Source organism: Lepidothrix coronata, unplaced genomic scaffold (assembly GCF_001604755.1).
Source record: "Lepidothrix coronata isolate B3197 unplaced genomic scaffold, Lepidothrix_coronata-1.0 Scaffold289, whole genome shotgun sequence".
NCBI lineage: Eukaryota > Metazoa > Chordata > Aves > Passeriformes > Pipridae > Lepidothrix > Lepidothrix coronata.
Genome location: NW_016690469.1, coordinates 52828 through 67876, shown reverse-complemented (window position 1 = coordinate 67876; position 15049 = coordinate 52828). Strand labels below are relative to the sequence as shown.

Genomic DNA, 15049 nt, shown 5'->3' with positions numbered 1-15049 from the left:
ACATGATGCTACCTTGGGCTTTGCCTGAGGAGGGTGAAAGACCAGAAAGCATTTAAACACAGTGAGCGAGCTCCTTAGCTCTTCTTCCTTAGAACCCTTTATAGACATCAGGACACGAAACATGTCAGCATGACTGGACTGCCAGATGTCCTTGACAAACAGTAACAGATATGTATGAGGAGATAAGCATGCTGTACAACTACTTGTGTTGAAAAAATTAATTATTTCAGCCAACTGACTTACCTGGTTTGACTGTGACATTTACAAAACCTTCACCAAAGGCATTTACACCAGAAACTGTCACTTTGAAGGCGTAAAGTCCCACTGATAACTGAGACAAACACAAAACAAATTGGGTTACATACTGAATTATCCAAAAGCAGTATGCATAAATCTGACAATCATATTGTAAACAGAGAAAAATCTGGATATCTGAATCCTCAAGCTACTTTTATAAACACATACACAAAAGACCACTAGTCACTGCCTGGAAGTGGGGAATATGAAGCAAACACTTCAGAATTTTTTCCCTATTTAGAAAATTATTAGAGCACGCTAAAAAAGACACTTCTAATCTTGCATAGATTTGGTGACACGCACAGGTGAAGACATTCCAGATGACTTGAGGTCATTTGAACTCCTTGAATCAAGGTGCCTTTCCCCACAGGCTACAATTCTGTGAAAGGACCACACAGATACAATGAGCCTGAGCTTACAGCTCACTTACATGAGAGAGCTTCAAAGTCTGGCTGTGCCTGTGCTCCATTTCACCACCGTAGTCAGCAGGGTGGCTGATAAGGCTCCACTCATAGGTGTAAGCTGTTTCTAAGAGCAACAACACAGTGTAAGAGTAATCAGTTCTGCCTTCAAGATAAGAAAACAAAAGAAATCAAGTTCACCATCCATCAGATGAAATGCTAAAGTAGAAAATCATGACTGCTGCTCTTTAAGCCTTCAAAATGAAGCAGTATGAATCCATGTTGAATATCCAGTATCTTGCAACTTGGTAAAGCAGCAAGGATGTAATGGACTTCACAAATAATCTTCTTCACAAAAACGAGCTTCACATGAAGTAAACGTGTTTTACACAGCTGCCTATGAAACATGTATCAATTGCGGCTGTAATTCAAAAGCTGGCAGTTTTAAGGTAAATGTTGCATTCAGAACTTACTTTCCCCGCTTCCCTCCCATTTTACAGCAAGATGCTATAAACTGGGCCACATCATCTTTTAGCAGAAACTATAGGCTTTTTATTGAACCCTCTTGAGTTTAGGTTCTGAAAATAAAAGTCACTTAAAAAAATTCATCCTTTAAGTCCAAAGGAGAAAATCCTCTCTGCAGTTGGAGCCACAAAAGAGGTAGTAGTAGGAAATGAGGAAAATTGTTTTATCCTAAGGAGCAGATGTTCACATAACTCAGAACTTGGCTGCATTTACAGGTTGGTAGTGTGTGCATCTCCTTGTATACCAAGGCTATTCAACTCACCTGTAGATGGTGGTGGGACGGCAAAGGCATTCAGTTCAACCTCATTTTTGGGTAGCATCACTTGTATGTTATCTCCAGCAGACACAATAAGTTCTTTTACTGTATCTAAGACAGAATAAGTACACTATGTTATAACAGATGGAATTGATATAAATTTAGTATCTTCAAATATTATTTCCAATGGATTAATTAAAATTTCACAAACACTCTATAGGGAACAAGCAAGAATAATTAAAAAAAATTCCTCGTACATAGTAAAATAATAATCTATTATACTCATAACTGTGGTTCCCTCATCTTCCACCAAACCAAAGTTTTTCTTCTTCCCCATCTATGAAGTGTCATTTTCCCTACTTCTGTTTTAGAGAAAAGTATTCTGATTATTCCAGTACATCACAGGTTACATTGCTCTACATAAAGAATGACATATTTTTATCAGTAACTGGATAGAAATGCAGGAATTTAAAAAATACACAGAGAAGACAAAAAGGCTATTTGCACTACAGCAAATATCATTAAAGAAAGTAACATAGCTCATACTAGAACTAAATATCACACTTTCTTTCACCAAGAAGCACTGCTTCTATATTTGTGTTGCACTTGTATGTCATGCTCCAATGTCCATCTCAGTGCCCCTTTTAAAAACTCCACTTGTATAGCAGGGCAAATGAACTGCACACTCAATCCCTTTGCTATCCAGTTCTTGTCTGCGAAAACTCTTTCCTCTTCCAAAAAATGTTTAAGTACACAAACACAGTCCCCAACAGAAACATACTAAAGCACAACTTCAGTAAAGTTCCCATAGACCTGAATTTCAAAGGTTTTAAATGTCTTCCTTTTAATATTGGGAAACCACAGAACAGAGGTTCTCCAAAAGGCAACATTCACAAGTGTATAAACATCCAACTTACAAACTTGGAACAGATGAGCAAAAGGCTACTCAGCAGTGGCATCTGATGAGCTTAAAAATGGATGAGGTAAAGAGGCCACCCTGGCAGCACACTTTCTGTCACTGCTAGTTAAATGCACCCAAGGCTCCACAACTGATCATGGGAGTTGCCCTACACCTGTGGAGTGGAAGTTTGCACTTGGAACTCCACGTGAGAGGAGAATAAAATGGCTAGAAGAGGGTGATGATCAAAGGAGAGAAGGAGGAACTGTCATTGGCTGAGAACACACATTGGCTGAGAACAGGCAATCCCTGTATAAAGCAGTAGCTATGGTGAGATTCATCACAACCTTCCCTTCAGCTTATTCTTCCAAGCTCCTTTTTGAGTCCTCTTCAATCTCCTCTTGTGAAGGAGGAGCTGCCTAGTCAACAGTCAATGGTAATGATGATCCACTGTCTTGGAGAGGGATCTCTTGTAGCTCTTCTTTTCCTGTTACCTTCTACTACTATCCTGCCTGGCAGTTTGCAATTTGGCAGAGAGTGCCAAGAATGTCCCAAACCAGACTTGCTCTACCAGGAAGCAAAGGGCTTAGCTCTCCATATCCCTCGGTGCATCAGGAGTGCAGAAAAACACACATCTGTGCTTTTCTGCTTCTTGTAGCCCTTCTAACCCTTTGTCAGGGTGCCCAGGGAAAACTTAGCAGGAGAGAGGAGACACTAACATACACACAGAATTTAACAAAGCTACAGGGGACATAGTGCTTAAACATCCTTTTCAAAATAAAAACTTTTGCTCTGCAGCTGGAAGTGTGATAAGCCTCCTTGCAGTTCTGAAACTGCAGCAAAACTTTCTTTTCCCAGGATGAGGAGGCCATATTCTCCCCTGCTAAGAGCTAGTAGGCTTCTCCTCTACTAAGGGCTGAGCTTCCTCAGGTCCCACCTATGCTGCTGCATGTTATCTGACAACTATAGATAGTGGGAAGCCTACTGGAGAGTTTCTGAGAGGGATCAATGTTCTGAAGTCACACAAAAATAACTGCATGGCTAGAAGAGACTATTCTGAAATTTCAGAAAGTCTCAGGTATTGCTCACAAACTATAAAAATTAACCCATTAAAAAGAGGGTCTTAATCTCTGGGATTATGTACCATTTGGATAAAGAACAAGCTCATACTAAAACGGGGTGGAAACCTAACAGCAGTAAAGCCACTCCCACTCGCAGTCCAACCTGCAGGTACCCCTCAGATCTCCAGCTATGTCGAAACATTACCTGCTTTAGCAGCAGTAGCAGGTGGCGTGAACTGCTGCATGGGCTCAGATGGCACAGTGTTAGTGGGAAGTAACATGATCCCACCTTCAGTGACGTTCTCTGGGGACACTGTGGGAGTCTGGGTTTTCTCTGACACACCTGGGAAGAAATCCAATTTATCTGAAGAAGAGGAAGGTGTAGCAGCCTGAAAAAATGAATTATAAGGAAAGAGTTGTCATAAGTGAGACATTTTTCACATTTCTAGATTTAGAAGTATGCTGTTTTTCAATAGCATATAGGATGACCCTAGTGATTTATGTTACTAGGAGATTTTATTCATGTACAAAATATTTATGGAATGAGGACTGGTTTTTTGTTTGTTTTTTTTTCCCCAATCAATCTTTTAAGAAATGCTAATAATTTTTGAAGTTTCAAATGCTGAACAGTGTAGGCTATAGTAATGAGGTAACCTGAAATACAACTAAAGCTATCAGTTCTCAAAATAAAATAAAAAAAAATAGTAGGACAGGTCTAAATACAGTCATAAACCTTTAAAAGTCAATGACAGAAAGTCCAAGTGGTATTATTGTCTTCATGCTGTACACACACAAACATAACAGAATCCTTGCCTCTTACTACATCTGCTCAGAACAAACTTGCTCAGCCTTTTTATCTCCTCACCAGTAATAAAACACCCTACATCTCTCTCCTTCAGTCACCAAGTAGTAGTGCTGTTCTCACTGCTTCATCTTGTTAGGAAATCAGAACTGCAGCAAACAACACAGCAAGTTTGGCACGAATAACTCAGCACTGTGTGAGCCTTGCCTCCCAATGACACATAAGCCTCAATGGGGCAACAGTTTTTCCTTAATATACTCAAGACTTATTTCTGATCTCACAACTAGGGAAAAGCATTTTTCCAATTATGGTTGTGTGGGTCGCATGAAGACATAACATAGTGCTATTATTTGTACATAATCTATTTACTGAAGAATAGGATTGTGAAGGTTGGTAAAATGTACACTCGTATCACAAATAGCTGAGGCGGAAAGGGACCTCTAGATAGCCTAGTTTAACCCCCTTCCTTAAAGCAGGGTTAGCTACAGCAGGCTGCTCAGGACCAAGTCCAGTTAGGTTATGAGTATCTCCAAGCACAGAGAATACACAACCTCTTTGAAAAATCTGTTCCTGTGTTTGACCATCCTCACAGGAAAAAAGATGGGTTTTAATGTTTAAACGTAATTCCTTTGTATTTCAATTTGTGTCCATTGTCTCCACTGGACAGTGCTGAGAAGAGCCTAGCTCCATCTGCTTCACACCTGTCATAATTATTTATACACATTTGTAAGGTGCCCCTGAACCCTCTCAGTTCAAGGCTGAACAGTCCCAGGACTCCATTTCTCTTCGTATTTCAGGTGTTCTACTTTCACTCTGCAGTTTGCCTCCCCAGGAAATAAGAGCAGCTCAGCCTTGTGGACAGGAGGAAAAGCTCCCTGTTCAGCTAGGAATGTGAAAACAATGCCAGGGATGGTTATTTCCCAACCTGTGAGGAAATAGAGAACATGGAAGTCATCTGCAACTCCATCTCTGCCTTGAACAATGGACAGAGAGAAAAGATCCCTGTGCAGCTGGGAGAGTGAAAGCAGTGTCAGCAATTGTGGATGACTACCGTGTGAGGATGCTGAGGACCACATCAAGAGTTGCACCTTCAGGTGAATCCATAATGCAGACAATGGAAGCACCTCTCTGGTCACACCTTCAGCCCTGCTCGATATGCAGGCAGTAAGATCTCTCTGAGCAGGTGGGACACTGACAGCAGCATCAGGGACTGTAGCTCCCCTGAAGTAGTGCCTTCAGCAGACCAACCCCAGACCCTCAGCAGGAATCTCACCCTTGACAACATTATCATGCACAGTGAGAGCCTCAAGCACATCCTGCCTCCTATCTTGACAAAAGGTCTTCCCTCCAGACATCTCTCCTTTACATAATCACTTCATTCCACATCTTCCAGAAAGATCTTTACCCCACCTGAGCAAACCAAAGCGTTTCCTTGCCTTTCAAATTTGAGGGAAATCTACTTTTCTGAGCTTCCTCTGACTTTTTTCCTCTTCTGAACCTTTGGCAATCCATCAGCTGAAAAGCAGCCATCTTGGCTTTATAGGACAGATGGAGACAAAGTCAAACATACTTTTCCAGGGACACTCTATTCTGCAGTGGCACCAAACATCACTTCAGTCAGCAAACCTAGGCCAGATGCTGCAGTCAGAAAAGGTCCCCTGTGGCACCGTCACATCTGAAGCGGCGTCACAGCCAAAAAGACGGCTTAAACTAAAAACATTAGCAGGCAGCAGACAACTGGGGCAGGGACAATATCAGAAACTGAGTTCTCCGGCAGAACCTATTACTGAGAAATTTGCTGGAGCAGATGCGGAAGGCAAGATTAACCTAAATTCCAGCTTGGGAAGTGAAAGAAAGAAAAGAAGGATTCTTTCTGGGAGTGAGCAGGGCAGATAGTTCTGTTGATATGGGCTTTGTGGGTTGTTTGCTTTTACCCATTTGTACAGCCACTATTGCTTGCAACAAACACACCAATGGTGAGGGCCCACATCCTTCAGTTCTCAGATTTGACTTGAGTGCACATCTCTTGAGAATTCCAACAGAAGTTGAGAACACCCCCATAATCCAAAATGGGAAAAACAACAACGACAACAACAAGCGCCATGCAGTTTCCTGGGGAAGCTCAAAGTTACACTGCAGGCAACAGTATCATGCCAAGAGGGATCCTTTCCCACTTCTGGTCCCTGGCTGACCCCATAGATTGCGTACTCTTTCCCCCTCCCCTCCCCCACCCCATGAATGTGAAGGATAAACCCTACCATGTTTCCTTACTCCATCCTGATCCTGGAGACAACCCAACATTCCCCCTCAAGGAAACATCTTCCTCAAGTACTCCTAAAGACAAGAAAGTGAGCAGGACTCTGGAGAGTCAAGGGCTGCTAGTGTTGCACTTCATATGACTGCTTCCCCAGCAGTGATTCCTCCATGTCCCTCTGCACATAAGACTACTACTCAACTGCAGTACCATTTCCTCTTCCTCATTTATCTGCAAAACTTTGTGGGAAGCAGCTCTGTCAGCAGTGAAACTTTGCTGGTCTGCTTGTCCCTGTGTCATGGTTTGACACCCTGCTTCTCTGCATTCAGTCACCTCTCTAATGATTTCAAGCAAGTAAGATCCCTACAAATTGTGTAGTTGGGGCGCTGCAAAAAGAGCAAACCACCATAAAGTATGACAGGAAGTGCAGATTTCGAGAAAGAAATTTACCTTTTTGGCAGGTAAATCTAAATATTTAAACATCTTTCAGAGGTTTTATACATATCCTAGAGATCAAATCAATGCATTTTTAACCAAACAGAACCAAAATAATATATGAACATCTCTGATATTCAACTTCATTCTAGGTCTTAAATATCAATTCTGAAGGCAAGCCAATTAGACATTAAAAGGCTCACCATCATATAAAGTCTGTCAGGCATCTTAAGGTTTCTTAGGTAGAGCTTTATGCATTTTGACTGCACCATTATTCCTGCAAATACAATAAGCTCAAGAAGCAAGTCAGGCCTAACCTACTGAACATTTGAAACACTGCAGCATCAACACAGCAGCTGCTAGAAATTAAGACCTGAAAAACCTTACAGACCTTAGCAGATCAGCAGCTAACTGGAAATTTTAAAAAGGCAATTAATACTTTACACTTCAGGGATGGGCAGCACTGCAGATTTCTGTTCTGGGCAGCTTGGCAGCATATACTCTGTACAGATTTCTAAATGTATTCATGTTATTGAGCTGCTAGACGGTAACAGTCCATAAGATCACTCTGAAGTCCAATGTAAACCCAACAGTCAGGTTATTCAGTTAAATGACAAAAATTCTCTATCCAAGTCACATACAGAAATCCTTTGCACCTGACTACATTTATGGCAAGGATGCTCCAAGGGCACAGACTCTGGAGGTCTGTGCTTATTGGTCTCTCAGTTTAAAATCTGTCTCCAGGTCCTCGCTCAAAGAACACAGCACCTGAGGACACTGCATCCTGCTGACGACTGTGGAGGGAGGGAATTGCATTTTTGCCACCCTGTTCTGTCTGGCTTGTCAAAACAGCTTTGTCTGGAAGCTGCAGAAGGGAGTGTGTCAGCACAGATCTAGGAGATATAGAATTGCAGTGGCAGAATTAAGAGGATCATAGGAATACATTGTATAACATGTAATAAATAGGGCAATTCATTAAAGTTATTAACAAATATGATTTTAAGACCTTCACGTTTTCATAGCGCATACAAAAAGATCACAGCTTGAGAGGTTGTTTGGATTATATGCCAATGATAAAACTATTTGGGGACATCTCAGCATTTTTAATCCAGTGTAAAAATTTAAGATTTCTTTAATAACAAAATTTGGTTTCCAAAAAAAGTTCGTCAGAAGGAAACACAAAAATGTGCTGAACAATCCATATGAGATCTGATAAAAATGTCTGCTTGCTGGAGAAAGAAACACGTAAGAGGGAAATCCTATCACCAGAATTTGTCACAGGCCTTTTTCACCAGGGTCATAAGTAAAGTTCCCAAACCAGAAAAACCTGAAGCCAAAACCTGGAAATTTGTGTTAGCCATACTGGCGGGGTTTGGGTGGCAGAGGACTGGCTGCACGGGTCACCCCTGTGGTTCCAGACAGTTTGGAAATGGATGGAAGCAAACCACCATGCATCAACACTGCAGCCACTCAAACATAGTTAAAAAAGGGCCACTGGGGGCAGGGGATAGAGGAGAAGGTGGGGAGATGCACAACAGGAGACATGAGAGGGAACATCTGGAAATGAACACTATTGAGCACAGGGCTTGAGACACCCTCTTGGAAACAGGCACTTCATGGCACCTCCCAGAGAACTGAGGCACACAGAGAAGCCCATGCCAGACAGATGAAACAAGTAAGAAGGAAGGAACAGCAACAGAAAAGAGAAATAGGCAACAAGTGGCAAAAAGGAAACTGTCATGCACTGACTCCACTCTCCCATGCCACCTGTCATCTCACCAAAGGGACTGAATATAAACTGCAGTGAAAAGAAGGGGAGTGGAGATTAGGAAGGGAAGAAAACATGCCTGAAGTTGATTCTGGGGAAGGCCAGGGAAAGGCCTGCTCATCATCTTTTCTCTACAAATGTCTAAATTCAAACGATTCCCACTTGGGAAACAAAGGCTGCACCTTTGCATCTTCTGCTTCTCCAGATTCTTTCTTTACATTAATAGAGCGTCTTTAGAGTAATTTCTCCATACATGTCACGACCAGTTTTCAATGCTATCCCATCAACCATCTTCTGCAGCTCTGCTCACAGAGCACTTCCTGATCATTTAACTGCAGTTGTCTTACCGGTTCCTCAGCATCACTACCAGCTGGGGATAAAGACTGACCTAGGTTTGGAGCTTTATCCCTTCTGCACTGAAAGAAGTAAGCTCATTCCTCAGCCTTTCTACTGGAATTTCAGTGGCTGTGCTAGCATAATGTTAGCTTAATATAAAGATCACACAAGAATGACTTCTTTGTGTCCCAATAAGAAATAGGGTTTTTTCCATTTCACTTTACAATAAACACCCATCTACACAGTCGGTGCACAAAGAGAAAGAAAAATCTTTCTATTCTGGCTGGGGTAGCAAAATCAAAGTAGAGATTTACAAAGTAGGCTTGACCATATATATTATTACCACTGCAGGATGTGAAATCTCAACTTTCATAAAACGGTAATCACATGATCCCTTAGAGACAGGGAACAAACTTGCTCAGCTCTGTCACATAGTTTAGGTGAACTCAAAGTTTCATGGCTTCCGTAAGGCAGAAGGCACAGTCAGTAGAGATCCTGACAAGTGTCTAAAGTTTAGCACAGTGCTAATGGTCTTCCATGTGACAGCAAAATGCAAAGGAGGCAAGTTTCAAGTGTTACTGCATGCCCAAAGTGCACAAACATGGTGGTGCATGGAGCTACCACAGGTTCTGGCTGTGGCTTAATTTCCAGCACATAGCACAGGCAATAACTGAAAAATGCTTGTAAACTATAGTACAGCAGTGGTGGGATCACCTAAATTTTAACTTTGTGAAAGCAGCTCAGCTATCACCCTTTGTTAGAACTAACTGCAACACTAGTGCATGACAGAATGGCACTCCAAACTTTATCAGTAGGGACAGCATACTTTGGTATCACACTCTTCACATATACACAAATATGTATGCATGCTAAGAAAAAAACTATTAGGATCTACCCTTCTCTTCTAAACCCCCATGTTAATTATGCTCATTTCAAGGCATGCATGGTAGAAACTTTTTAAAACAAATCTCCCATCATCAACTCTGCTTGTAGAATGAGTACCCACTTTTCGACCTGCAATAGCACTTGATCTGCTATCAAATGTTCTTCCATACACATGAAGACGAGTTCTAATCTCTTTTCACTCATGCCAATACACTTCAGACCAACTTAGACAATCATAAAAGTCACAGGCTATCTTGAGCCTAGAGGAAGTGATCCTCAAAAAGCAACCTCCTCTCATGGACAATCTCCCTTGGGAATCTTCCAAGCAGATCCCACAACAGGCCAAAGACTGCTCTACTAAAGCCCATGATTGTGACCCTGCTTTCTAACTTATTCCTGCTCCTCTTAAGAGCCTCCACCTCACAGCCATATCCCTAACAAATCCCTCCTTACCTGCAAGGGTGAGGTCCAGCAGAGTCTCTCTCCTCAGTTCCTCAATGACCTCTGATAACTTCTTGAAGTTATCATCAACGTCCTCCAGAAACCTTCATTGCTTGTGCCCTGCTCTCTTGCCCTCCCAGTAGGTATTTGGGTGGCTTAAATCCTCCCTGAGGACCAGGGCTGTTAATATGAGGCTCCTCCCAGTTGCCTTAAGTCTTTATCTTCTTCTTCCTGACCGGGCGGTCTGGGGCAGACATGCACCCTCATGTTGCCCACAGCAGCTGGCCTGCCAGCCCTGACCCTGCCAGTCCTGACTAGTCCATTGCCACCTCTAGGCAGAGGTCTTGGAGAGAGGTCCTCTCCCGAGCACATGCTGGAGGGGTGCATCACCCCTCTGTGATCGTGAGCAGACTAGGGCAAAACCCAAGGCACCCTTTGATCAAGAACAGTGGACAGAGCTTGTGAGAAGCTGCTAGAGGCTCCAGCCTCTGCTAGCTTTCCCCTCCCAGCTACAACAACCACCCATTTTCCTCATAACACTCCCAGATAACCCCCAAAAACAGTTCTTAAAACATCTATAAGATCTCAAAGCAGAACCCAGAAACTACCACACCCTTAGGCTGCAATGGTATCCAAGTTAGACAGTATATATAGACTTGCTGTTCTCCTCACATACTTTTGCCATTTCAGTCATTCCGTCCAAGAATCTCAGTTGTCACAGATTTCATGCAACTTTCTTATTAACTTGTATTTTTCTTCCCTACAGTAATGTCAATAAATTACAATTTTTACAGCAAGTGACAAGTAGGTGCTGGTTACAAAATCTGGTGGAATTTAGAGCAAGTCAGCTAATACTGCTTAATTTCCTCTTTCTGGTAGGAGTGTCAAACCCAGGGAATGTTGAATTTATAGCCTGTTTCAACTTTTCAACTGATCTTAAGAAACCAGGGCCCCTTTAGACTCAACTGATCAAACTGGTTGGCATAAATAGAGAACAGGTCCATCTTACTTAAGTATATATATTAGATTTTAAGTATGTAATTTACTTTTCTTATTGTCACATATAAGTTCTTATTGAACTTATGTTTACTGGTCTTGGCCTTTGAATACTAGAGGATCCACTAGTATTGCTCTGCTAACTTCCAATGAGTCACCATGGGTCAGAAGTGAAGACGACTGTAACACTATTACACCAGGTTCCAAGCTCACTCATTTGTACACTTCCAAGGAAACCCCACAGTGCCCCAAAAGGAGCTCTGCTCCCTATCATCTGATTTAAAAAAAAAATCCTTTGGTGATTTATCTGCCTATTAAGACAATCCTCTTCCCTTCAGCCTTTTCTACACTGTAACAGGACTGTTAAGTAATTTGAGTGTTGTACTATTACAAAGCAATTATCTCAGATTTTCAAAGATTTGAAAAGCAAAACAGTTGCCAAGTAGCCTCACTGTACTCTGCCTGCTGAGGGGCAAACATACCTCTTTTTGCAAAGCATCATCAGGTTGTGCAAGAAGTTGAACAGCTGCTTCCCTTTCAAATGTTTTCCCAGGGAATGGTGTAATCTCCAGGAGGGATGACAACCTGTCTATGGAGTGTTCAGCGACAGAGTTCAATTCAGAGACGTTTTTATTTGAAAGGTTTTCCACCTTCACAGCCTCCCCTTTCTTTTCAGCCAAGTCTTCCTGGTTATCTCCGTCATCACTTGTGGAAGCATTGAAGCCATTTTCACCTGCCATCATCAGGCCCCAGTCAGCATAATCTGTGCTCTCCTTCTGCTCATGTTTGATGCCCATCTGAAATGGGTCCTCCTCCAACTCTTTATAATCATCAATGTATTCAGGTATCTCCTCAAGGCTGGGATCTTTGCCAAGCAGAGACAGCTTCTTCAGGCTACTCACTTCCTCAGATGGCTCATTCTGGTGTCCCAGAGAGTGGACCATGCTTGGGATCACTTGCCCAAATCCTAGCAGCGAGGCTCGCCTCTGAGAAGGCCTCAGCACAAAAGTAAGATAGGACTTCACAGTTTCAATTTTTTTAGGTTTACAATTCTCTTCGTGTTGGCAGTTCACGATGTAACAATGTTGTTCAAACATCCAGGACAAGTCACAACCAGAGAGGTCACAACAAGCTGCGATGCAGTCGGACACTGACATGGCATGAGGAACTCGCATAATTTTAGTGGTTTCTAAGTTGGGAGATATTACTGCACCTGAGTACGTGGCTCCTTCTCTGCACTGCTCACAACTGGAACCTGAAACAACACCATGAACATAAGGCACAGCACTACAACCAAGCCACAATATAGTTTACTGTGACTATAAATGGCTTATCACAGAAAACAAGATAAAGACAGGTGGTACCCTGGTTAAAAAAAGCTCATTTTCTTTCACTAACATCACCGCTCCCTTTTTTTCATCATATCCCTTTGCAGTAGTATTTGTACTTTGGAGGATTTTTCAGCATAGGATCTTGATATGTTTTGCAAATGTACCTTTTACTCCTGTGTTACAAATACAAATAGAGAGGAAAATGGGTTGCCAACACTTAAAAACAAGAACAAAGCAGGGAACACACAGAAAAAAAATAAATCACAGGGCACCTTCATTAACCCTACAGCATAGTAAGCAAAATACATTTAAAAAAAAAACTTAAATAAGATGCTGTAGAATGTCATTGTTTCATTTGAGGTAGAAGGCAGCAAAAATCTACACAGGAGAAAGATTTGTCATCTCATCTGAACTTCATGAAGAGTTCCTCACTCCAACATAATTGCTGGGCTTCATACAAAAGCTGGATAAATTCTCAAACTTTTGCTGCTTTACCCAACAGTTCATGTGAAATCCCAACAGCTTGTTTCACTATGGAGCATCTTTCCTTCATTTGTAGCGAAGTTGAAATCTTTTAGAATGACATCAGAATTAATTTCATAGCACATCACAGACTGAGTGCGAAGTGTTCAAAAGAAGTATGAATCGACATCCTGAATATCTCAGTCAATTTTTAACATCTTGTCTAGGTGGATTTTTTCCCCTGGTTATAATTGCTCTTCAGAACTCCTGTCTCTAAAATGCAACTTGAAAAATCTGATCATGCTTCAAGAAACAGTTGAGTAAAACCAGGACATTCTTCTTCTGGTTTTCAACTAGACTTGCTAACTCCACAAATTAAAACAAACATGTCACCATTGTGGAGCTAACAGTAACAAAAGACAAAGTTGACTCTGCTTTGCATTTCTGTTAATGTCATTAACAGTTGAGTTCTGGCAGCAGAAACCTCATTATTCACAATACTATAGGGTAGTAGAAAAAGAAAAAGGCAGCTTGACTAATGAGCTGAGGGGCAGGAAAATGAAATTAAGGAGTAGGAGTAGGTTGGCCATAGGGGCTAGGTCTGATCATGAGCCTTGGAGATGCAGGGATTCTCCTACACATGTGCTGTGTCCAGAACCACACTACAGTTCCCACCACATCTTCTGGGCTAAACTGGAGCACCGTCCTTCACAAGTCATTAACACAGCTACTGAAATACCTGTGAGGCATCATGTTGCCTGGGATGAATGTAAACTTGCAAAGTAAGTTAAGTTCAGCGCAAAAAAATAACAAAACCAAAAAAAACCAACAACGAAAAAAATTGTATTGCATACTGAGGGATAGAGTGGACAAAACGTTATGTTGGTTTACAGAGCTAGCTGTGGAGAGTGAGGAAAAACATGAAACAAAACCAAATTTTAAAAAAGATTGATGACTTGCAAATAGATATAGTTGAATAGGAAGATGACAAAAAGGATAAAGAGCTTCAAGTACCATTTTTTGACTCTAGCTGCTCCTTCACACAGAACTGGGATGCTGTCTCCTCTTCCACTTTACACTTCCAGTGAAAAAATCTATCCAGGGCAACATGCACTTGAAACCTATCCTGCTCTAACAGCCTAGATATGTAGTATCTTTACGTGTACCCGGGTGATGCTCAAGATTTGTGCAGTTTTTTCTTTCACATTGCATATAAACTTTTTCTCTACATTCCCTCTTACCTCCAAGAATGTAAGACCCTGGCAGAGAATCTGAATTGTCATCACAAGTCTTTCCTTTAAGTTGTCTGCACAACAAGGGAGCCAGAAGAGCTCTGGATTAAAATGGAGTATAGGAGTCAGGCAGCCCATTCAACCATTCTGTCCTTTTGCAACCATATCAATTTAGTTAATCCTGTAAGTCAGTGGAGGGATGAGAAACAGGCCTTTAAAAGGGTAAAACAGGAACGTAATTCTGTGCAAATGTGCAATATTAAGTCAGTAACAATTAATACTATTAATACAGGACTATTAATGTGGGCCAGAAAAACTCCTTTGAGGACTGTTTTCATCCCCTCCCCTTCTCTACTTCATCCCTGAAGGAGAAAGTCACCAACCTGTTCAAACAAATTTGAAAGTTCATTATTTATTTGTTCAGAAAAGAATGACCAACAATTCTTGTCTTAGAGACAGGCTTATGCAAGTGGGATACTCCACAGCTCTAACCTCAGGACACATTTCAAGTCCTCAATGAGGTTCAAATCTCTCTGCCACTTTCAGTTTGATACGTTATCACACTGCAGAGTCGACCTCCCTCAAAATTAATGGTGCTCCATTAGCCATTGTGAGAAATAAGGCCAGTACATTCCTAAAATAATTAAACACTTGGAACCTAAATCCCAC

At 41.6% G+C, this 15049-nt stretch overlaps 1 protein-coding gene across 13 annotated transcripts in view; it reads right to left on the bottom strand.

Moving 5' to 3' along the window:
* KIAA0319 (KIAA0319 ortholog) overlaps positions 1–15049 on the bottom strand; it is a 57540-nt gene that overhangs the window by 24682 nt on the left and 17809 nt on the right. For 12 of the 13 annotated variants that reach the window (XR_001878362.1, XR_001878363.1, XR_001878364.1 and 9 more), the window contains 5 exons: positions 11838–12610; positions 3644–3827; positions 1486–1590; positions 728–825; positions 244–331 (listed from right to left, as the gene is read on the bottom strand). Coding sequence is in view for 6 of the 13 variants with exons in the window: in XM_017836959.1 (XP_017692448.1) it covers positions 244–331; positions 728–825; positions 1486–1590; positions 3644–3827; positions 11838–12610 (1248 nt within the window). In the remaining 7 variants the exon portion in view is untranslated. The remainder of the gene's footprint in view (positions 1–243; positions 332–727; positions 826–1485; positions 1591–3643; positions 3828–11837; positions 12611–15049) is intronic. The other variant, XM_017836963.1, reaches the window with a different exon arrangement.